At 39.8% G+C, this 24,496-nt stretch overlaps 1 protein-coding gene across 2 annotated transcripts in view; it reads right to left on the bottom strand.

The window, feature by feature from the left end:
- The window catches only part of PTAC3 (plastid transcriptionally active 3), a 104,540-nt gene that overhangs the window by 17,187 nt on the left and 62,857 nt on the right, over positions 1 to 24,496 (bottom strand). For both annotated transcript variants that reach the window (XM_088978851.1, XM_088978852.1), the window contains exon 8: positions 20,755 to 20,923. In XM_088978851.1, the coding sequence (XP_088834977.1) occupies positions 20,755 to 20,923 (169 nt within the window). The remainder of the gene's footprint in view (positions 1 to 20,754; positions 20,924 to 24,496) is intronic.

Raw genomic sequence — 24,496 nt, 5'->3', positions numbered from 1 at the left:
CTGTCTGACATAGAGCCAGCCTAGTCAGCATCTGTGTACCCTACTATCTCAAGAGTTCCTCCCTTTTGGTATAACAAACCACGACCTGGAGCACCCTTTAGGTACCTAACAATTCACAGAACAGCTTCCCAATGAGGAACCCGGGGATGTTGCATAAACTGACTCACCACACTCACAGCAAATGATATATCTGGTCGGGTGATGGTCAGGTAGTTCAACTTTCCCACTAACCTCCGGTATCTTCCAGGATCATCAAACTCTTCACCTGCATCCACACTTGTCATTGAGTTCCATAGGAGTCTCTACTGGTTTAGCACCTAACAACCCGGTTTCTTCAAGTAGATCAAGAACATATTTTCTCTGACATAGGTTGATCCCCTGTTTTGACCTCGCAACCTCTATTCCTAGGAAATACTTTAGCTTCCCCAGATCTTTCGTATTGAAGTGGTCCTGTAAGAATTTTTTCAGCCTGTCAATTCCATTCCTGTAACTTCCAATTATGACAATATCATCCACATACACGACTAGCAAGATTTTCCCATCCTTTGAGTTATAGCTGAACACAGAATGATCAACCTGACACTTTCATCCCAAAGGCCTTCACCACTTCACTGAACCTGCCAAACCATGCACGTGGAGATTGTTTCAGTCCATAAATTGCCTTTTTGAGCCTGCACACCTTACTAGCCTCCCCCTGAGCAACAAACCCTGGTGATTGCTCCATATACACCTCCTCAACAAGATCACCATGTAGGAAGGCATTCTTTATGTCAAGTTGTACAAGAGGCCAATCATACATAGCAGCTAATGAGATCAACACCCGAACTGAACCAATTTTAGCCACAAGAGAGAATGTCTCCATATAGTCCACATCATATAACTGAGAATAGCCCTTGGCCACTAACCGTGCCTTCAATCGTTCCACACTGCCATCAGGAAGATGCTTCACTGTATAGACCCATTTACACCCAACAGTGTGCTTACCAGGAGGAAGGGTGGTGAGTTCCCACGTGTGATTATGTTGTAAAGCAGAGAGTTCTTCTTACATGGCTTGCCGCCACCCTGGGGAGGTAAGGGCTTCCTGTACAGTCTTGGGAATGGGGACCGATGAGAGTAATGATATAAACTTGCAATGAGAAGTAGAAAGGTGAGCAGTGGAAACATAGTCCGAAATGGGATGAGAAGTACAAGTACGCTTACCTTTCTGCAAAGCATTAGGGAGATCAAGATCTAAGGGAGAAGGAGCAGTAGTAGGATCTGTTGACAGGTGCTGAAGTGGAGGAGGAGCCGAAGCACTTCTGTGAGTATACACTTGAGTAATTGGCGGCCTCTCTGTAGTAACAGGCATAGGATGTGCATCTGCAGTAGGAATGGGAGCTATGGGAAGAGGGCCCACAACCGGTATAGGAAGAGGAACCACAGAGGGAGAAGAAGAGACCCCGACATCTAAGAAAAATGGAACTGATTCAAAGAGGGTGACATCAGAGCACACAAACGATTTATGAAATTTTGGGTTATAACACATACACTTTCTGAGTCCTCGATTAGCCAAGAAAAATACACTTCATAGCTCGAGCATCTAGCTTGTCTACTCCAGGCCCCAAGTGTTGAAACAAAACAAACACAGCCAAAGACTCTTGGGGTGAGAGGAAATGGAGACAAAGTGGGAAACAACACGGAGAAAGGGGATTGACTTCCAAGGATTGACATGGGCATCCGATTTATCAGAAAACAAGATGTAAGAACATCATCACTCCAAAAATGCTTTGGGACATGCATATTGATCATCAAGGACTGAGCAGTTTCAAGAAGATGTCTATTTTTCCGTTCATCTACACCGTTTTGTTGTGGGGTGTAGGCACAAGAAGTTTGATGAATTATTCCATGATGTTCTAGGTATTGCTGAAATGGTGAGGAGATGTATTCTTTGGCATTATCGGAGCGAAGTATTTTCATATGAACACCAAATTGAGTGTGTATTTCAGCATGAAATTTCTGAAAAATAGAGAACAATTCACTACGGTCTTTCATAAGATAGATCCATGTCATCCTTGAAAAGTCATCAACAAAGATTGCAAAATACTTAAACCCATTGTATGACACCACTTTAACTGGACCCCATACATCAGAATGAACTAAAGCAAAAGGACTTAAGACACGACTATCAATTCTTGGACTAAATGAGACTCGATGATGTTTTCCCAACTGACATGACTCACAATCTAATGATGAAAGATGACTCAAGGAAGTAACTAGCAGCTTCAAAGCCTTGAGAGAGGGATGACTAAGTCTGTAGTGCCATTGGAGAGGAGTAAGAGACGACTAAAAAGCCACTGGGGGGCCACCACCATCAAGGTAATACAAACCACCTGCTTCATGCCCTCCACCAATCTTCCTCCCCGTCTTGAGATCCTGAAACACACAAGAAGAAGGATAGAATGTTACAGAACAATTAAGGGATCTGGTTAATCTGCTAACAGACATATGGTTAAAAGGGAATTAGGAACATATAAAATAGATGCTAAAGATAAGGACGAGAGATCAACATCACCAACACCACAAATAGGAGATGTAGAACCATTAGCAAGTGCAACTGTCTGAGATGAGGAGCGAGAAAGGGAAGAAAATACATCAAGAGTCTTAGACATATGGTCCGAGGCTCCGGAATCAATGATCCAGGGTGAGGCTTTGGAAGCTAAGCAAGTTATACCTGAATGGGCAAGTTTAGTTGTGTTCTGCTGAGATGTTTGAAGGAACTGCTCATATACTGCCCGTGGTACACTCACCATTTCCTGCCCGGAAGCACAAGCGGGTGTGGAGGGGGTTGGGGCAGTTTGTTGGCTTTCAGTAATTGTGCTACTACTCTTAGATGTAGCATGGTTAGTTCAAGTGTTGGGTGGACCATGCGAATCATAACAGAAATTAACTGTGTGCCCCTCTAAGCCACAATGTGTACATTTTCTCTGAGCATTACTCCTTCCTTTTCCACGGCCTCCCCTTGAATCTCGGCCTCCAGTCCGGCCACTAGCCCGGTTAAACATGTGTCCACCACGGTTGCTTGGAGGGCCACTGCTGCCACCACCACTTTTACTTCCACGACCACTCCCTTTAGTCACTACCAAACCAGATCTATCAGAAAAGGAAGAATGTTCCACCGGGATCATACTCAGCCTTCAAGCCCACAATATCTGTGCTCTAACGGGATCATACTCAGCCTTCAAGCCCACAAGAAACCTAGTCACATCAAGCTGTTCACGTTGCTGTTGTTGGACCTGGACATCTGATGTTAGAGGGTGATACACATTGAGCTCATTACGAATGTTCCTCAAACTTGCATAGTACTCTTCCAAGCTTTGACTCCCTTGCTTCAAATTGAAGTACTCTTGGTATAACTGATACACCCTAGTTGTATTGTCTTGTCCAGAGTACAACTTCTTAGCATGATCCCAGATTTCCTTAGATGTGTCTAGGAACATGAAGTTCACACTAATCTTTGGTTCCATGCTGTTCCAGAACCATGTCATTATCTGTCCATCTTCTTGTTCCTAGTCACTGAACCCAGGGGAATCAGAGGAAGGTTTCTCCTCTCTTACATGTTTTATCTTCCTCTTGGCCTTCAAGAACACCTCCATAGATTTTGCCCATGGTACATAATTCTCACCATTCAACTTGATGGATGTCATTTGAACACTTAGATAGTCTGGAGAAAGCATGGCACCTGTTTTGTTATCATTCCCATTTTCAAATGAAGCCATCTTAAATATTTCACCTTCAAATACACAGCACAACCTCACACTCTTTCACAAGGCTTATCTCACTTATAACACCACTAACTCCAGCTTCTTTAAATACACATTACACACCACACACCACACACTAAGGCTGAAATCACTCAGTTTTCACATCAAACACCTGGGCTGCACACTGCAAAACCATTCACCATCAACACACTAAGGCTGAAATCTCTCAGTCTTCACATCAAACACCTGGGCTGCACACTGCAAAACCATTCACCATCAACACACTAAGGCTGAAATCACTCAGTCTTCACATCAAACACTTGGGCTGCACACTGCAGAACTGATTACACACAAGGTCCAGGAGATCAACTTTTAAATATTTAGAAACATAGATACACCAATCACCACGACACAACCACCACCAATCTACTGCTGTTGTGAACTTCAGCAGTCGACAACTCTTCTTTCAGCATACATATGAAGGGAAATGCAGAGGAACACAACTGAAATGCATATCGGTCACACCGAGCATCACCACAACCAACTTTTGAAGCAGAAAGAAAACATTCACAGTCCCTTACTTGGACCAGCAACAGTAGTGTTCATACCTGTCCACATTCAGCCCTCTTCGATACTGAATAGAGGGTTTAATATACCACTCCAACAACCACCACAGCAACGACCAGAGGCATTCTCACCTCCAGGCCCACAAAAGGACAACTCCTTTTCAGCCCCTTATCGAACCTCCACTCAGGTCAGTCGGAAAAGAAGAAGATGACTGTGAAGGTTGGCGGTGAACCCAAAAAGAGAACAACAGCAAGAAAGAAGTGAGGATACGACCTTACAGCTCTGATACCATGTGAATAAACCCTAGTTGATTCTAGGTCAAAGTAGAGAAGAAAAAAGAAAAGAGAAAGAAGGAGAGAAGAAGAAGAGTGTTCGGCCAGACTAAAGAGAATGTGAAAATCACTCTCCTAACCGACCCACCTGAATTTTATTCATAAAACTTAGAATTACAAGAAAGACAATTTTGTCCCTCATAGAAGATGGGACACGTAACTTAAACTCAGATACAATAGACCTTTCACAGTCAAGAAGATACACCAGAATGACCAAAATACCCCTGACTCGAGCATTCTAACACTCCGAATGTTACCTTCTTTGAGAGTTTACCCTATTTCATGCTCTTCAGTCCAATAATACTTGGGATCTCACTTCCTTACCACCTGGGAAGCAAGCCGTTGGTTGTCAATGGGTATATACAATTAAACACCATCAAGATGGTAGTATTGAGTAGTTCAACGCTCGACTTGTTGCAAAGGGGTATACTTAGACCTATGGTGTGGACTATTCAGAAACCTTCCCTCCTGTGGCTAAAATAGGTTTTGTACGAGTGCTCATTTCTTTAGCTGCCCACTTTGGTTGGCCTCTATTTCAGCTAGATGTCAAAAATGTGTTTCTCCATGGTGATCTTCAAGAGTTGGTATATATGGTGCAACCTCTTGGGTATGTTGCTCAAGGGGAGTCAGGAAAGGTGTGTCAATTAAAGAAGGCTATCTATGGGCTGAAGCAATCACCGCGGGCATGGTTCGATTGTTTTAGTAGTGTGGTGCAAGATTTTGAAATTGAAACAATGCAATGTTGATCACTCTGTGTTTAGTACAGGCTCGTCATCTGGGAAGATCATTCTAGCAGTGCATGTTGATGATATTGTTCTCACTAGCAATGATACACATGGAATTGATGAATTGAAACAATTCCTACAACAACACTTTCAAACTAAAGATCTAGGAACCTTGAAGTACTTTCTTGGAATTGAGGTAGCTCGATCGAAGTAGGGAATCTTTCTATCCCAAAGAAAGTATGCTTTAGATATGTTGGATGAAACTGGGTTGTTAGGATCCAAGCCAGTTGAAGCTCCCATGGATCCCAATGTGAAGATGACTGATAGTCAAGGGGAGCCATTAGAAGGCCCTACAAGGTATTGGAGACTAGTAGGCAAGTTGATCTATCTTACCATCACTAGGCATAACATCTCCTTTAGTGTTGGAGTCCTCAGTCAATTTATGCAGAATCCAACAATTGCTCATTGGGATGGTGTTATGAGGGTTCTAAAGTATCTAAAGGGTGCTCTTGGTTGAGGGCTTTTGTATAAGAAAGGGGGAGATATGTCTCTGGTAGGGTACTCAAATGCAGATTGAGTACGGTCTCCGATGGACGGGAAGTCTACTAAAGGTTATTGTACTTTTTTGCGCAGAAATCTCATTACTTGGAAGAGCAAGAAGCAGAACATGATTGCTAGGAGTAGCGCTGGAGCAGAAAACAGGGCAATGGCCCATGCTACCTGTGAGTTAGTCTAGTTGAAGCATCTTCTTCGAGAGATAAATATCACAATTTGTCAACCCATTAAATTGTTTTGTGACAATCAAGTTGCAACACATATTGCCTCTAATCTAGTGTTTCATGAAAGGACTAAACACATTGTAGTTGATTACCATTTTGTGAGAGAGAAAGTGACAAGTGGAGAGGTTGTTACTTCCAATGTTAAATCTGAAGACCAAGTAGCTGATATTTTTACTAAAAGTGTGGGTCACTCAATGATGGACTATATTTGTAACAAGCTAGAACTTTATGATATATATATACTCCAGCTCGAGGGGGAGTGTTAGAATTGTTAGAAGTAGTTAACAGGGGCAGTGTTGTCTTTTTCATGTTATTCTTTCTCTCTTATATCTTCTGTAACTTTTCTAAGGGTATTGTAGTCATTTCAGCCTTAGTAGAATACTAATACAACTTGGGTCGACAGTAAGGAGAAGTGAACAGATTTCTCCTTTCTAGTCTTCCCTTTTCTTCTCCTTTTCTTCTCTTTTCCTTCCCTTTCTTCCTATCTTCTTCTCTTTCATTCTTCTATCCTTTTCCTCACCTTTTCTTACTTTCTTAAAGTTGGAACACAGAGCAACCATATGATTGGTTTGACTCCCCCAGAACCCAGACAGAATTTTTGAGCCTATACTTAGCTGCTATCACCCTCCTCTTTCTCACCAAACCTCCAAAACCATTTTCCCAGTAAAGCAAAATTGAGGTCCTTCCCCATTTTTGGGATATTTACTATATTAGTTTATTAATCTATTTTTTTGTTTTTAATTATTTATTAATTAAAAAATACATGCTTAGGAGACTTACACCCCTTGCTTTCAGGCAGCCTCATGCTTTAGGATAGTGGTATGCCTAGTGGCCCACCAATCACAGCCCACAACAGAATTTGCACAAGATCTTTGTTGAGTACTGCTGTCCATATGAAGGTTCTATTATCAGTAAAGTCCTGTCCCATAAGCAGCAGAATTGCATACACCTGTACACAGGCCTGGCCTTAAGTGTGCCATTGCATAATAATCTACAAAAGAGCAGTTTGCAATTTTCAACCTTATCAAAGTAGGGTGCACTTGATGTTACACTAATGATTTTGGAATGCAGTTGTTTTATATCCTCACTGCCTGAGGATACAGAAACCTATAGCAAACTTTGATGGAAAATATCAAAATGTAATAGAAAACTGAGGAATCACCTGACAAAAACTGATACAAACTCATGCTGTTCCAGACATAGATTTTTTTAAGCCTTGGCAGGTGTGGATGTCGGTTGCGGTGAGGATCTTGGGGTGCTAAGTGGGAGTGGAGAAAAGAGAGGGGATGGGATTAGAGAATGTTCTCTGGAGCCAAAAACAGAAGATACAAGGCAAGATGAAAAGAAAAATCAGTCACCAGAAGAAAGGGTGCAGCATTGCAGAGAGCATGGTAAAAGTATCATGGAAGTTGAAGAGGCAATAGACGAAGTGACCAAGGAAAGAAATGGAGAAGAGCAATCAATCTCCATCTATATAAGGATTTTGTGGAAGATGGTTAGTTTTTTCATCCAGAAGTGCTCGATTCTGGTGATAGAATCAAAATACAAAGACAGGTTGGTGGTCTGACATTAGAGTTTGAAAAGAATGCTCCAGACAAAATAAATGAGAGAGGAAATATTGTTGCTGCGTTAGAAAGGGAGATGCAGGGAATTCTTCTTGATAAGGAGAGAAGGGAGACAAATAAGAATGGGATTAAATGCGTTGATTTCGTACCTAGTGGAAGGCTCAAAATTGGATCAAACATCCAATTTTATAAGGCTGTAGGAAAATGCTTGAACCCTGACCAGGTGCAGCAACATTTGGATAGAAAATCAAGGGGACCAAGTTCAGAATCCTCGATGGTTGATTCCAAGGAGGAACTTGGAACTTGGAAAAGAATCAGGGAGAGAGTATGAAGACAATGAGGCAGAGGTTGAGGTGATTTTTAACCAAGTTAGACAGTAGAGAAGATGGTATTGGAAAAAGTAATCAACAAAGAAGTTCAAGTAAAATGTCAGGACATTTTTTCTTGGGAGGTGAGGATTTTTCAAGAAAAGCTTTTATGGAGTTGAAGAAAAGGGAGCAAGATGCTGCTGATGATCCACTTTTTGAACCTGTTGATACATTGGAAGAGGAAAAAAATTTAAATATGCAGGGGCTAGTGGTGTGTTTTTCCTTTTGGGCTCTTGGATAGCGGGACTTTGGGTTTGTTTGGTTTGAGCATGATGGCAAGATCAATTTCTTATCCTTATCGGTTAAGATTTTCCTTTTTCAGTTTTAAGGTGGTGAGGAGTTGAGAGTTTGTAAGCAAACGATGTTTCATCTGCTGTTGTTTTGGTAGTTATCCTTTCGGGTGTATATATACAGAGAAGCAAATTGAAACAAAGTATTCTGTAATGATTATTTATGAGAAATGAGTATTAAAAATAATCCAATTACCAAATGTATGCCATATCAAAATGCAGTTAATCCTACATTTCCTATTCATAAAATATGGCTACAAACACATCAACACCAATCAGGGTGTCGAACAAAAGAAAATGAAACCTCCTTTGTGTGCACAAACTAGGCCTGTAATCGGATCAGATGTACCTAAATCTATGTTAAGTCTAACTCAAAAAAAAAAAAACCCAGCACCCAAGTTCAAATTCAAATCTGATCGGCTGTATGAAAAACACATTCAAATTCGAATCCAATCAGATTTATTGGATTTCGGATTTCATCCAAATCCAACATCGCCAACTAGAAGCAATAGAAAAAAGAAAAAAGCCATAACCTGCAAAATCAAAATGGATGAAACCACAAAATTTGCAGAAAAACTATAAACCCTAACTAGATATATGAAATTGAACGGGAAATAATCAAATAAACAATGAAAAGAAAAATAAATAAAGAGAGAACTGGATATTTAGTAGTCAAAAAGGAGGGAGAAACCAAGAAAGCAAGCTTTGTAATGGAGATTAAGCACCATGGGGAGCTTGGAAGAATGTAAAACATGTAGATATACAGAGAATAGAAACACAGGTGCCACAGCACATAGCACCACCGTTAACACTGTCTGCAATACCATCCGCAGCAAATCGGAAATTTTCCATCCTTCCTATTATGCATTTTTCTCTCCCTCTTTCTATTAAAACTAAGGAAGAGAACATGGAGAGTAAACTGTTAACAAGGAACGTAAGCATAGTAGTTCTACCAATGAAGAGAAATAACGGGGGGTGGGGGTTGGGATGGCAGCAAGATCGAGACACTCAAACAAAGTTCGGAATTGAAAGAGAGAAAGGGACATGACTTAGGGATAGAATGGGGCTTATTTATCCAGTTACCTTTAGAGTAAATAATAATTACACTGTATCGTAAATATCAAAAGTACATTAGGATATTTTAGTAAACTTGAAATATAAATGTATAATAACATATATGAAAAATTAATAAAATGTATATGAATCAGATTCGGGTTTTCATCGGATCAAAATGGGTAACATCTGAATTCGATCCGATTATTAATAAGATGTTACTGCCTCAACCAAATCTGACCCGACCATACATATAACTCATCCGAATCCAAGATAGTAGGATCAGACTTCAGATCAGGTCGCAGATTTATGGAGCCTCTTGACAGTCCTAGTACAAACTGATTAAAAGAGTTATCTAAGGTTATTGTTGAGCCAGTGTTTTAAAAGTGCAAGGGCCAATTTGCGCTCAAGGCGCAAGGCGAGGCATGTGCCTTTTTGAAAGGCACACAAAAATACAAAAAACAAATGCTAAAAAATAAAAAAAAATGTCAGAAAATTCAAAACAAAAGCCAAAAAATCAAAAAATGCAAAAAAGCAACAAAAAATAATACTGAACATAAAGTTAACAAAAGTATAAACTTAAATTTTAAAATAAATGTTTTATAAAACTTATTATCTAAAATTAAAATACATAAACATAACATGTAAAGAGTATTCAAATGAAAATTTAAAAATAAAATCAAACATATAAAGCATTTTCAAGCACGTAAAACCCACAAATCTTTTTTTCTTCAATTGCATTACTTCAAGTAGCTAAAGTGATGTAAAACATATTGCATTCCTGATTCTACGAGCCGCATTTGTACCACACCCCTCAAAGCAAGCCCAAACAAGTCCATGTTAGGGTCTTAAATTCTTAATTCTCACTTAAAAAATAATTGTAGAGAGAATGGGTCAAATGACCCATAGGCTGTTTTTATTTGTTTATGTTCTTGTTTATGTTGTTAATGGGCCTTCTAACTAATGGGCTTTTTTATGTTATGCTTATTTAAGTTAATCACCCAATTAAGGGCCTCTCTGTAAAGTAGAAAAGAAGAAAAGAAAGAAGAAGAAGAAGAGAAGAGAAGAAGAGTTCGGCCAGAATAGGAAGGAAGAAGAAAATCAGTCCTCCCTAGCCGACCCACTTGTATTTATTTCAAATAATAGAGTTACAAGAAAGACCATATTGTCCCTCATGAAAGATGGGACACATAACTTAAACATAAATAAAATAGACCTTTCACTCTCAAACAGATAAACCAAAATGACCAAAATACCCCTGATTCGTGTATTCTAACACTCCCCCTCAAGCTAGAGAGTATATGTCATATAGTCCTAGTTTGTCACAAATATAATCTACTCTGCCCCGAGACAATCCCTTTGTAAAGAGATCTGCCCACTGATTTCCTGAGCTCGCATGAGAAGTGGTTATCACTCCACTTATCACTTTCTCTCTTACAAAGTGACAATCAACCACAATATGCTTAGTTCTCTCATGGAAGACTGGGTTGGAAGAGATGTGAACAGAAGCTTGGTTATCACAGTATAGTTTATTGGGTTTATCAACTGAGAACCCCATCTCTTGTAGCAAGTTCTTCAACCATACTAGTTCACATGTGGTATGAGCCATAGTCCTGTACTCAGCTTCTGCACTACTCCTTGCCACCACTGTTTGTTTCTTGCTTTTCCAAGTTACAAGATTGCCACCAAGGAAGGTACAATACCCTGTAGTTGATCTCCTGTCTAATATAGAACCAGCCAATCAACATCTGTGTACCCTACTATCTCAAGGGTCCCTCCACTCCGATATAGCAAATCACGACCTGGAGCACCCTTCAGGTACCTAACAATCCTTAAAACTGCTTCCCAATGAGGAATCCGAGGATGTTGCATAAACTAACTCACCATACTCACAACAAATGATATATTTGGTCGAGTAATGGTCAAGTAGTTCAACTTTCCCACCAACCTCCTGTATCTTCCTGGATCATCAAACTCTTCACCTGCATCAATACTCAACTTAGCATTGAGTTCCATAGGAGTCTCTACTGGTTTAGCACCTAACAACCCTATTTCTTCAAGTAGATCAAGAACATCTTTTCTCTGACATAGGTCGATCCCCTGTTTTGACCTCGCAACCTCTATTCCTAGGAAATACTTTAGCTTCCCTAGATCTTTCGTATTGAAGTGGTCCTGTAAGAATTTTTTCAGCCTGTCAATTCCATTGCTGTCACTTCCAGTTATGACAACATCATCCACATACACGACTAGCAAGATTTTCCCATCCTTTGAGTTATAGCTGAACACAGAATGATCAACCTGACACTGTTTCATCCCAAAGGCCTTCACCACTTCACTGATCCTGCCAAACCAAGCACGTGGAGATTGTTTCAATCCATAAATTACCTTTTTGAGTCTACAAACCTTACCATCCTCCCCCTGAGCAACAAACCCTGGCAGTTGCTCCATATATACTTCCTCAATGAGATCACCATGTAGGAAAGAATTTTTTATGTCAAGTTGTACAAGAGGCCAATCATACATAGCGACTAATGAAATCAACACCCGAACTGAACCAATTTTATCCATAGGAGAGAAAATGTCTCCAATTTTATCCATAGCCACTAACCTGGCCTTCAATCGTTCCACACTGCCATCTGGAAGATACTTCACTGTGTAGACCCACTTACACCCAACAACATGCTTACCAGGAGGAAGAGCAGTGAATTCCCATGTGTGATTGTGTTGTAAAGCAGAGAGTTCCTCTTCCATGGCTTGCCGCCACCCTAGTGAGGTAAGGGCTTCCTGGATAGTCTTGGGAATGGAAATAGATGACATCAATGATATAAAATTGCGATGAGAAGCAGACAGGTGAGCAACTGAAACATAGTGTGAAATAGGATGAGAAGTACAAATGCGTTTACCTTTCCGCATGGCAATAGGAAAATCAAGATCTGAGGGAGAAGAAGCAATGGCAGGATCTGTCGATGAGGGCTGAATTGGAGAAGGAGCTGGTGCTCTTCTATGGGTATACACTTGTGTGATTGGAGGCCTCTCAGTAGTAACTGGCATGAAAGGGGAATCTGCACAGGAATGGGAGCCACGGGAAGGGGATCCACAACAGGGACGGAAAGAGGAACCACGGAGGAAGGAAGTAGAAACCACAGCATCTGAGAAGAAGGGAACTGATTCAATGAAGGTGACATCAGAGCACACAAATGATTTATGGAATTTAGGTTATAGCACTTATACCCTTTCTGAGTCCTCGAATAGCCAAGAAAGACACACTTAGAAGCTCGTGCATCTAACTTGTCCAAACCAGACCCCAAGTGTTGAACAAAACAAATACATCCAAAGACTCTTGGGGTGAGAGGAAATGGAGACAATGTGGGAAACAACACCGAGAAGGGGGATTGACTTCCAAGGATGGACATGGGCATCCGATTGATCAGAAAACAAGATGTGAGGACGGCATCACTCCAAAAATGCTTTGGGACATTCATATTGAGCATCAAGGACTGAGCAGTTTCAAGAAGATGTCGATTTTTCCGTTTAGCTACACCGTTCTGTTGTGGGGTGTAGGCACAAGAAGTTTGATGAATTATCCCATGGTGCTCTAAGTATTGCTGAAATGATGTTGAGGTGTACTCTTTGGCATTATCGGAGCGAAGAATTTTAATATGAAGACCAAATTGGGTGCGTATTTCACCATGAAATTTTTGAAAGATAGAAAACAATTCACTGCAATCTTTCATAAGATAAATCCATGTCATTCTTGAAAAGTCATCAACAAAAATTACAAAATACTTATAGCCATTGTATGACATCACTTTGATTGGACCCCAAACATCAGAATGAACTAAAGAAAAAGGACTCGAGACACGACTATCAACTCTTGGACTAAAAGAGACTCTACGATGTTTCCCAAGTTGACATGACTCACAATCCAAAGATGAAAGATGACTCAAGGAAAGAACCAACAACTTTAGAACCTTGAGAAAAGGATGACCAAGTCTGCAGTGCCATTGAAGAGGAGTCAAAGACGACTGAAAAGCTACTAGAGGGCCACCACCATCAAGGTAATACAATCCACCTGCCTCATGCCCTCCACCAATCTTCATCCCCGTCTTGAGATCCTGAAACACACAAGAAAAGGGATAAAAGGTTATGAAACAATTAAAAGATTTGGTTAATCTACTAACCGACATAAGGTTCAAGGGGAACTTGGGAACATATAAAACAAATGATAAAGACAAGGAGGAGAGATCATCATCACCAACACCACAAATGGGAGATGTAGAACCATTAGCAAGTGTAACTGTTTGAGATGTGGAGGGCCGAGAAAGAGAAGAAAATACATTAGGAGTCCCAGACATATGGTCCGAGGCTCCAGAGTTAATGATCCAATGTGGAGCCTTGTAAGCTAAACAAGCCATACCTGAATGGGCAAGGGTAGCGGTGTTCTGTTGAGATGTCTAAAGGAACTGCTCATATACTGCACGGGGAACACTCACCATCTCTTTGCTAGAAGCATCAGTAGATGTGGAGAGGATCGGGTCAGTTTACTAACTTTCAGTAGTTGTACCACTTCCTTTAGTCATAGCATGGTTAGCCCAAGTGTTGGGTGGACCATGTAAATCATAGTAGAAGTTAACCGTGTGCCCCTCTAAACCACAATAAGTACACTTCCTAGGGGCATTACTTCTTCCTTTACCACGACCTCCACTTCGGGCACCAACACAGTTAAACATGGGATCACCACGGTTACCTGGAGGTCCACTACCACCACCACCACCTCTATTTCCACGGCCACCCCTTTTAGTCACCATGAAACCAGATCTGTCCGAGAGAGGAATGCTCTACAGACTCAATAGGTGTCCTCTTAAGACGGGCAAAAACCTCTTCAAGTGAGGGAAGAGCAAACCCTCCCAGTATTTGTGCTCGGACGAGCTCATACTCAGCCTTCAAACCCACCAGAAACCTTGTCACATCAAGTTGCTCACGCTGTTGTTGTTGAATTTGAACATCCGATGTTAGAGGATGATACACATTGAGCTCATTTCAGATATTCCTCAGACTTGCATAGTATTCCTCTAAGCTTTGACTGCCTTGCTTCAGATTAAAGTACTTTTGGTACAACTGATACACCCTAGTTGTATTGTCTTGTCCGGAGTATAGCTTCTTAGCATGATCCCAGATTTCTTTAGTTGTATCTAGGAACATAAAATTCACACTAATTTTTGGTTCCATGCTATTCCATAACCATGTCATTATCTGTGCATCTTCCTGTTCCCAGTCACTGAACCCCGGAGAATTCATTCGATAGTCTTCTCTCTAAACCCTATTTGCCGCCAACTCTTCTTCTCTCCTCTTCTTTTCTCTTTTCTACTGATTTTTTTTTTTTTATCAATAACATCAATTTCCTTAAATTAAGAGAATAGAGGGAAAGGAATACAGAGGGAGATAAAATAACTTAGCTCCCCCAAAACAGAAAACTAAGGGAAAGCAAAGAAAATTAAAAACTAGCCCAGGAAACAGCCTCCCTAGTCACTCCTTGCTTGGCCAACCCATCCGCAAATGAGTTGGCACTCCTCTTCACCCAGCTGTACTGAATCTCTATGTCCCTACCCAGCCATAAGAACTGTTTTTTCTCATTGTTAAAGTTCCACAAACCACTGTTCTCTTTTCTACTGATTTCTAACATCTTTTCACACCTTTTTAATCAGTCCTTTTATTTCTAAGGACCGTTTTTCTTCTTGGTACTAGAGCAGGCTCTCATTTCTTTTTTTCTCTCTTTTCTCCCATACACAGTGTGTATGGAGAGCTAAATCGAATGAGTGATTGAAGAAAATTTTCAGCCCAATTACTAGTGGATTTTTGGAGAAAATGGTGCTATCTTAGTCATCATTCTGACAGTCCCTGGAGTTTTTTTCGCAAAACCCTAATCAACTAGAGAATTCTATTTGCAGGCCCCACAAGGAGCTTCACCTTGGCACTCAGTGATTGAGCTCTTTTCTCTTCCTCTTGAAGATCGACTCAAGTCTCGTGGTGTTTGAAGTTCTTTTAGAGTTGTTTGAAGAAGTTGGATATCTCGAGAGTTGAAAACAAGTGTGGGGCTGAATCCGGACAGGTTCTAGGAGCTCTTGCTGACTCTCTATTGGCTGTGACCACAGTCAAGCTGGACGGAACCAACTATCTAGCATGGTCACAGCCAGTAAAAATTCATGTTTGCAGTAGAGGCAAATGGGGGTATATCTCCGAGAGCAAGAAAGCTCCTCCGGAAGATGATCCATCTTATGAAAAATGGATGCAAGAGAATTATACCGCCATTGGATGGTTAGTGAACTCAATGCAACCACAAATCAGTCAACATTATTTATGGATAAATTCAACTAAGGAAATATGGGATAGCGTGGCTGAAACTTATTCACAAAAACTGAATGTGGCTAGGGCATATAAGTTGAAGAGTGATGTGAATTATTTAAGGCAGGGGGAGATACCTTTAGCCGTTTACTTCACAATGCTGAAATCCCTGTGCCAAGAGATAGACCTAATGGAAACTGTTGTCTGGGAAAGTACTAATGATGCTGAAACTTACAGGAAATTAATTGAGAGAAACAGGGTTTCTGAATTCTTGACAGGGTTGAATCCCAAGTTTGACATCACCAGACAATATCTTAGCCAAGGATAATGTATCATTGTCTCAGGCCTATGCCATGGTGAGTAGTGAAGAGAGTAGGAAGCTGGTCCAGGTTCAATGAACCATCTCAAGTGATCATTTTGCCAATATGGGGCTGAAACCGAAGGGAACTACAAGAAGTTCAGGTGGTTCAAGAAAAAGGGAAGTTGTGTGTGAGTACTGCAAGAAACCAAAACATACAAAAGATAAGTGTTGGAAACTGCATCAGGAACTCCTTCCTCCTCGTTTCCAAAAGAAGGCTGATAATGTGAAGACAAGAAGTGCCAACATAGCCACTGTTCCAGATAATGACAAGTGCTTAACTGATGAGAGGACTACCAGTGAACAGTTAGCAATTATGAAGGTAGAATATGAGAAGTATGGGAGGATGATCAGTCACCTAGAGAGTGTAGCCTCCTCCTCCAACCCTCAGGGAAATTCAACTACTTCTACATTTGCACATTCAGGTGTACATGCTACTTTCAATCATGCAACTATCTCAAGTAATCTTAGGATCCCTTGGATTATTGACTCTGGTGCTTCTGATCATATGACCAGCCTTTCCACCTTATTTATTTCTTATGATTTGCTTCTTGGCCATGATAAGATTACCCTAGCCAATGGCTCTCTTGCTCCTATCTCTGGCAACGGAACCATCAAGGCTACAGACTCCCTTTGACTTCCATCTGTTCTTCATGTCCCTAAACTGAATACTAATTTATTGTCTGTGAGTAGCCTAACTAAAACATTGAACTATAGTGTAACCTTTTTTCCTTCTTATTGTGTTTTTCAGGACTGAAGTCTCAGAAAGTGATTGGGAGTGGCCATGAGGCGAATGGAATATACCTACTGGATACTCCTGGACAAAGCCAAGGGCAACTTGGGAAAGCTGCTTTTGGATCTATCTCCTCAGAGTCTGTTAGTTGTGTCATGTTATGTCATTTTCGTTTGGGTCATTTATCTTTTTCTGCTTTGAGTCATCTATTCCCAAAATTGTTTAAGGGAATTAACTAGTCCAATCTTCATTGTGAGTTTTGTGAGTTGTCAAAACATTATAAAAACAGTTATCCTTTGAGTAATAAAAGATCATCATCTCCATTCCATATTATGCACTCTGATGTGTGGGGGCCATACCACTTACCCTCTATGGGAGGCTATAGATATTTTATCTTGTTCATTGACGATTTCTCACAATATACTTGGTTATTTTTTATGAGATTCGGAGATGAAATTCCCAAACTTGTGAGGCAGTTCCATGAATTTGTTCTTACCCAATTTGATACTATAACCAAAATATTCAGATATGACAATGCAAAAGAATACTTTGAGAAAAACCTAACCTCTTATCTCACTGATTTTGGGGTTATTTACCAGAGTTCTTGTGTTCGTACTCCAGAACAAAATGGAATTGTTGAGGAAAAAAAACATCAGATAGTTGAAATTGCAAGAAGTTTACCTCACCTGTTCCTACAAGATTTTGTGGTGTTCTCACTACAACCTACCTAATTAATTGTATGCCATCCAGATTGTTGGGTTTTAAGTCTCCTCTTAGCCTCCTTCATCTGGGTAAGAACCTTTTTCCTATTCCCCTTCGTGTCTCTGGCTATACTTGTTATGTACACATTCTGAGTGCCCAAAAACACAAATTTGAACTAAAGGCCCACAAGTGCATATTCCTTGGCTATGCCTCCACACAAAAGGGTTATTATTGTTTTGTTCCAAACTCCGGAACTCGTTATGTTTCAATGGATGTTACCTTTGATGAGTCCACTCCTTTCTATGATTCTTCTCTGGGGAAGCATTGTTCAAAGGGGGAGAATTTGTCACAGTTGTTTGCACTTGCCCTTCCTGTCCCTATTGAGTCTCCTCTTGAGCCTTCTTCTATCCTTAATGAGTCAAGGGAGGAACAATCATCTTAGGTTCCTTCCAATATTCCTATTCCTCCTCCATTACCTCCACGTCCCCTCTTTAATCCTAGGTGGTACTATTGGCAAAGAACTAGAAGTGAGCAAATTGTTTCCTCTACATCACATGAGCCTCCTGCACTTCCAATTACTAAAGAGGCAACAAGTACTGATACTATCCCTTTGCAACCACCCTTCCTAGGTCTAGATGTCCCAATTGCTATCAGGAAAGGTAAATGGAAGTGTACTACAAATTACATTTCCAAACATCTTTCCTATGGTCTTCTTTCTCCTTCATATTATGCCTATCTTTCTTTTGTTGCTTCTAACCATATACCCTAGTTTGTATCAGAAGTTCTTAATGTTCCAGAATAAAGGGATGCTATGAGAACTAAAATAGATGCTCTGCATAAGAATGACACATGGTAAGTGGTTGATTTGCCTGAAGGGAAGGAGCCAATGGTCTGTAAGTGGGTTTACACCACCAAATACCATGCTAATGGCAACATTGAAAGGTACAAAGTTAGGTTGGTTGCAAAAGGCTATACACAAACCTATGGGATTGACTATCTGGAGACCTTTGCTCTTGTTACAAAAATGACATTTGTGTAGATTCTACTATCTTTGACTACTCATTCAGATTGGCCACTCTATTAGTTTGATGTGAAAAATGCATTTTTGAATGGAGAATTACATGAGGAGTTCTATATGTCTCTCCCACCAGGGATGTATAGTATAGATATAGAGGAAAAGGTGTGCAAACTAAAGAAGCCTCTCTATGGACTTAAATAGTCACCTAGGGCATGATTTGAAAGGTTTTGTGCTGCCCTTGTTAACTTTGGTTACATACAGACTCAGCCTGATCATACCCTCTTTGTGAAGAGAGATTCATTGGTGGTATATCTTATAGTTTATGTTGATGATGTAGTAGTGACTCATATTGATGTGACAAGGATTAAAGATCTTAAATCTTTCCTTCATACAGAGTTTGAGATCAAAGATCTAGGGGAATTGAGGTATTTCCTTGGCATAGAAGTGGCTCGGTTTGAGGGTGTAATTTTTATCTCTCAATGAAAGTATATGCTAGACTTGCTCACTAAAACAGGCAAGATGGGTGCAAGACCAATGGCTACTCCTATTGATATGAGTCACAAACTTCCTGCCTCAAATGGAGAACTGTTGAAGGACAAGGGAGTGTTTCAAATGTTACTTGGGAAACTGCTATATCTTTGCATGACTCGGCCTAACATTGCATATGTTGTCAGCTGCATTAGTTAGTTCATGCATGTTCCCGGGGTATGGTAGTAGCAGAAGGGATTTTATGTTTTTTGAATAGTACTCCTGGGAAGAGAATTCTTTTTGCTACGCATGGTCATATGAAAATGGAGGCTTACATAGACGTTGACTAGGCAGGAAACATTGATGATAGGAGGTCAACTTCTAAATACTGTAGCATGGTGACAGGTAATATTGTTTCTTGGAGAAGCAATAAACATTCAATTGTTGCCAGATCTTCAGCTGAGGCCGAGTACAGAGCCATGGCTCATGGAGCTTCTAAGTTACTTTACCTTTGATCCTTGATGGAGGAACTGGGTGTTGAGTATGATAATCCATTAATGCTATATTGTGATAATCAAGCCGCCATCAACATTGTTCACAATCCGATGCAACATGATAGGACTAAACATATTGAAGTTGGCAGGCATTTTATCAAAGAAAGAGTGGCTTCTAGAGAAGTTTGTCTACCATTCATTACATCTGAAGAATAGTTAGCTGACATTCTTACCAAGGGAATCTCCAAGGCCGAACTTCAACATGACACTGGCAAGCTTGGCATGATTGACATCTTTGCTCAGCTTGAGGGGGAGTGTAGAGAGAATGGGCCGAATGGCCCATAGGCTGTTTTTATTTGTTTATGTTGTTAATGGGCCTTCTAACTAATGGGTCTTTTTTTATATTACGCTTAATTAAGTTAATCACCCAATTAAGGGCCTCTCTATAAATATCAAAAGTTGTAAATTATGTTTAATAAAAAGGGATTAGGGAAGAGAGAATTCATTAGACAGTCTTCTCTTTAAACCCTATTTGCCGCCAACTTCTTCTCTCCTCTTCTTTTCTCTTTTCTTCTGATTTCTAACATCTTTTCACACCTTTTTAATCAGTCGTTTTATTTCTAACGACTGTTTTTCTTCTGATTTTATAACTTTAATTGCCTTTTAAGAAGATATTTTATTAAAATGAATGAATGAATAACATTAGGAAATAGGGGGTGCACCCTTTGAAAGGGCTGTGCCTAGTACCTAGGCGAGGCGAATACCCTAAAATGTGCCTCGCCTGCACACACCTTTTTAAATCACAGTGTTGAGCTGGTTGTATTAGTGTCAGAGGGTATTTTTGTCATTGTATTCAATCTTATAATAGGCACCTAAAGAGAGGGGTATACTTGTAATTGTAACTCTCAATATGCATGTATGTACACACACACACACACCCAAACACCCAATTATTCAGCATGAGAACCAAGATTGATTCTCACCTCTTCTCTAATTCTCCTCTCTTTTCTTCTTCTCTTCTATCAATCAAATCTACTGCATACAGTTTTACTACTGGAATAACTTCAAGTGTTATAAACCAGAAAACTGATCGTTGAGAAAATAGTTGATGCAACAAAATACATGATGTGGAAACTAAATCAAGATATACCTAAGAATGGAATAACTGTAGTATAGAAATATCTAAACATACTAATGACAGAGAAATTAACATGGCAGACCTGGCAATATAATCAATTTCATATCCAAGTTCAGCTTCCTCTTGCAAAGGTTCAATCCACGAACTAACTAATGTTCGGTATTTTCTGCTCAAAATCATGGCTCTTGGTGGAATAGGTTGATTATCTTTAGCCATAGCTTCTAATGCTTCAAGCAACTCAACAACCCTTCCTGATTCCACATATAACAAACAGTTCAGCAATAACGGAAAATTTAAAAAGTAGGAAGAGAGCTTGTTAGAAACACAGGGTTAGAATCTCATAAGAATTTTAGTCTCTTCCCAGTCAAGGTGCATTGAAGCTCAACTTTTATAACTGCTCACCTGAGAACCCTAGAATGGCTCCTAGTTCTTCTCTTCCAGCAATTTCAAATATTACTTCACTCTTGCTTTGCCTTCAAAGAGGGCAAAGCTTCAAGATAATAGGAACTTAATGTCAATTCAGTCCACAAATGATATTCCAACACAGAGAACATATAGGAAAATTTCAGCAAAGTTGCAGTGAAAAACTCATTAGGATAAATGGAAATTGGTTGGCTCAGAAACAAAGGAGAAAAAGAAGGGCAAAAAGGAGGAACTTTCCAGTATTTTGTAATTGATGGGGTCTATTATTTTTTATCCCCATGCAAAAGGTTATCCTGATGATTTTATTTTAAGCTGCCTGCCTAGTTCTTGTATGCTAGTTCTGGCGTTTCCTTCCAATAAAATTTCTTCTTTATCAAAAGAAAAAAGGGAGTGATGTAGGACACATATGAACAGAATGGCTTTTGTTGAGAATTTTATGGCTGTCAGTGACTGTAATGGCTTCTTGAAAGATTAAGTAGATAGACAAAGAAGAAAGAGGAAACTTGGAATCACTCTCAGGGTATGAAGAATCACCATAGAGCATGGGGATCACTTGCCATGGTTAGCATAAGCTGTAGGAACTCAAAAAGACTTAATTGATCCATGTGTAAAACATCTATACATATTTATAGACAATAATTTTTTTTTTTTTGATAATTTTTATAGAAAGTAAATATTTCAATTCAAATTAACACTTTATAACCCTTAAAGTACTTATTTAATGACTGAAACTGTAAACACAAACAACTATAACTAGGCAGATCAAACTAATCGGCTGAACTCCACAAATACGTGTTAAAATGACCAAAATACCCCTATTCAGAAAAAAAGACTTGTCCTTGAGTTTTAAAAAACTTGAGTATGAAAAGGATCTTCACAGAAATGCATCTTCTTCCATAACCTTCTTAGTTCTTTTCTAAGTCACCATCACCTTTCCTCCCTACTCTTGTGTAACCAATCAGCTTAGCTTTTATTGACTTCCATGTACTCCTCAACATAAACCTTCAGCTTTGAAATTCCAATTGCAACATAGGAAACTTTGCTTTCAATCTTTAGTAGAGGAATTACCATCTCATTCTGTTGAAATGGCTTTGGATCTTCAATTAACTCCAAGATTGATTTCATCATTGGTGTTGGTGGAATTTCAGCTATCATCTCAACTTACAACTTTTTAACAGGTTGAACTTCTATAACAAATTTATAGTGTGCTTCCTTAGCATCTCTTCTGCTATGTCCAATTCAGCTATTATATGTTCCTTAATAGATTCAACCAGTTGTAAGTTAGAATCCACAAACATCTTGAGTAGGAGATTCTTCCATGACAACCAATTCATAATGCTTTGTACCTTAAATTCAACTTGCTCAACCACTACATCGTTTTGACTTTTCAACATGAACCTTGAGCTGATCATTTTTTTATTGGAAATGGTAACTTCATTAATACAACTTAAGAATAACTTTCCAGAGTTAAGTACAGCTGTCAACCCCTAAACAGGTGTTGATCCCTGTTACAGACTGTATAATTAAAATAGGAAGTAATTACTAGGAAGATATGATGTTACAGACTGTATAACTAAAATAGGAAGTAAATACTAGGGAGATATGATTTACCTTGATTGTAGGACAGATTTGTAGGAATTTGATTAGTCTTCTTTCCTAATATATTCTTTCCTAACATAGAATTTGTAACTTGTATATATACATAAGAGATTGATGAATAATATAACAAATTCTTCTTCCTCTGTTTACTCTTATTTTACATGGTATCAGAGCATCTAGTCTCTGCCTGCCCTTTTGTTTTAAGTAAATAGTAGGTAGAGGAAAATTTCTGGGTGTTTCGGGTCACCTCCTTGGAGCAATCAGAGCATCTAGTCTCTGCAAAGTCCGGCAGTCAGCAGCCCTGTGCGTGTGTCTCACGCACCGCCTGAAGATTCTGCCACAGTCACGTGTGCCGTCACGTGGAGGCACATCTGTCGCCGGAAAATTTTTTTCAATCGTTGTCTTTTGGCTCGCCTCGTCCTATATAGCACATATTTGTGCTATGTTGCGTGCATATCCATTCCGGTGTTTTCAACAGTCTTGGTTGAGGGAGGATGCTCGTTTGTTCTTGCAGATACGCAACTCCATTGAAAGTGAGGTGGTTGGTTTAGTCACTCACTGTGGATTTGTTAAGGAATTAATGAACTATCTAGAGTTCTTGTACTCCAGAAAGGGGAATATTTCCCCCATTTATGATGTGTGCGAAGCCTTTTACAGGGCAGACAAAGGCAATAGATCTCTTACAAGCTAATTCATGGATTTCAAGAAAACATATGAAGAACTTAATATGTTGCTTTCATTTAGTACTGATGTGACTGTTCAACAAGCTCAGCGAGAAAAGATGGCTGTTATGAGTTTTTTAGCTGGCCTACCTTCTGAATTTGAGACAGCTAAATCTCATATTCTTTCTAGTCCAGAGATCTCTTCTCTACAAGATGCTTTCAGTAGGGTCCTTCGTACAGAATGTTCTCCACCTGTTCAGCCTAGTAGTGCCCTTGTCAACCGCAATAATACATCTGAATCAGGGAGACAACAACACAGGAGTGGTAGTGGTAGGTCAAGTAACTATGACAGGAATACTAATACTCGTGGACAGGAGTTAGGAGAGATAGTGTGTCATTACTGTCATAAGCCAGGACATATGAAGCGGGATTGTAGGAAGTCGCAGAATAAGAAAACTCAGTCAGCCCATATTGCATCCACCACGGATACTTCTGAGAAGTCTGTTATGATATCTGCAGATGAATATGCCAAATTTGCTCAGTACCAAGAATCATTGAAACCTCAATCTACTCCTGTTACTGCCATCGTCAAGTCAGGTAAACCCAATACATGTCTTGTTTCCTCCTCTTCAAAATGGGTCATTGATTCTAGAGCTACAGATCATATGACAGGTAATTCAAGTCTATTTTCTACCTTTCAGTCACATAAATCTACCTCTCCTGTTACTTTAGCAGATGGGTCAACATCTTGTGTTATTGGGTCTGGCACAATTAGTCCAACACCATCACTTCCTTTGTCATATGTTCTTAGTTTACCTCAGTTATCATTTAATTTAATTTCTGTTAGCAAACTCACTCGTACTCTTAATTGTTGTGTCTCATTTTTTCCTGATTATTGTTTATTTCAGGATCTTACGACAAAGAAGATTATTGGTAAGGGACATGAGTCTGGAGGTCTCTACATCCTTGATACACAAGTTCCAAGGTCCATAGCCTGTTTTGGAGTTGTAACCCCTTTTGAAGCACATTGTTGGTTGGGCCACCCCTCTCTCCATGTGTTAAAGCAAATTTGTCCTCAATTTCAGAATTTGTCGTCATTAAATTGTGAATTAGTCCATTCAGATGTTTGGGGTCCGTGTC

The sequence above is a fragment of the Nelumbo lutea genome, chromosome 3 (genome assembly GCF_056320005.1).
Source record: "Nelumbo lutea isolate HS-2025 chromosome 3, American lotus-T2T, whole genome shotgun sequence".
Lineage (NCBI taxonomy): Eukaryota > Viridiplantae > Streptophyta > Magnoliopsida > Proteales > Nelumbonaceae > Nelumbo > Nelumbo lutea.
The sequence above is the reverse complement of the archived record's forward strand: the minus strand, read 5'-3'. Positions and strand labels throughout refer to the sequence as shown.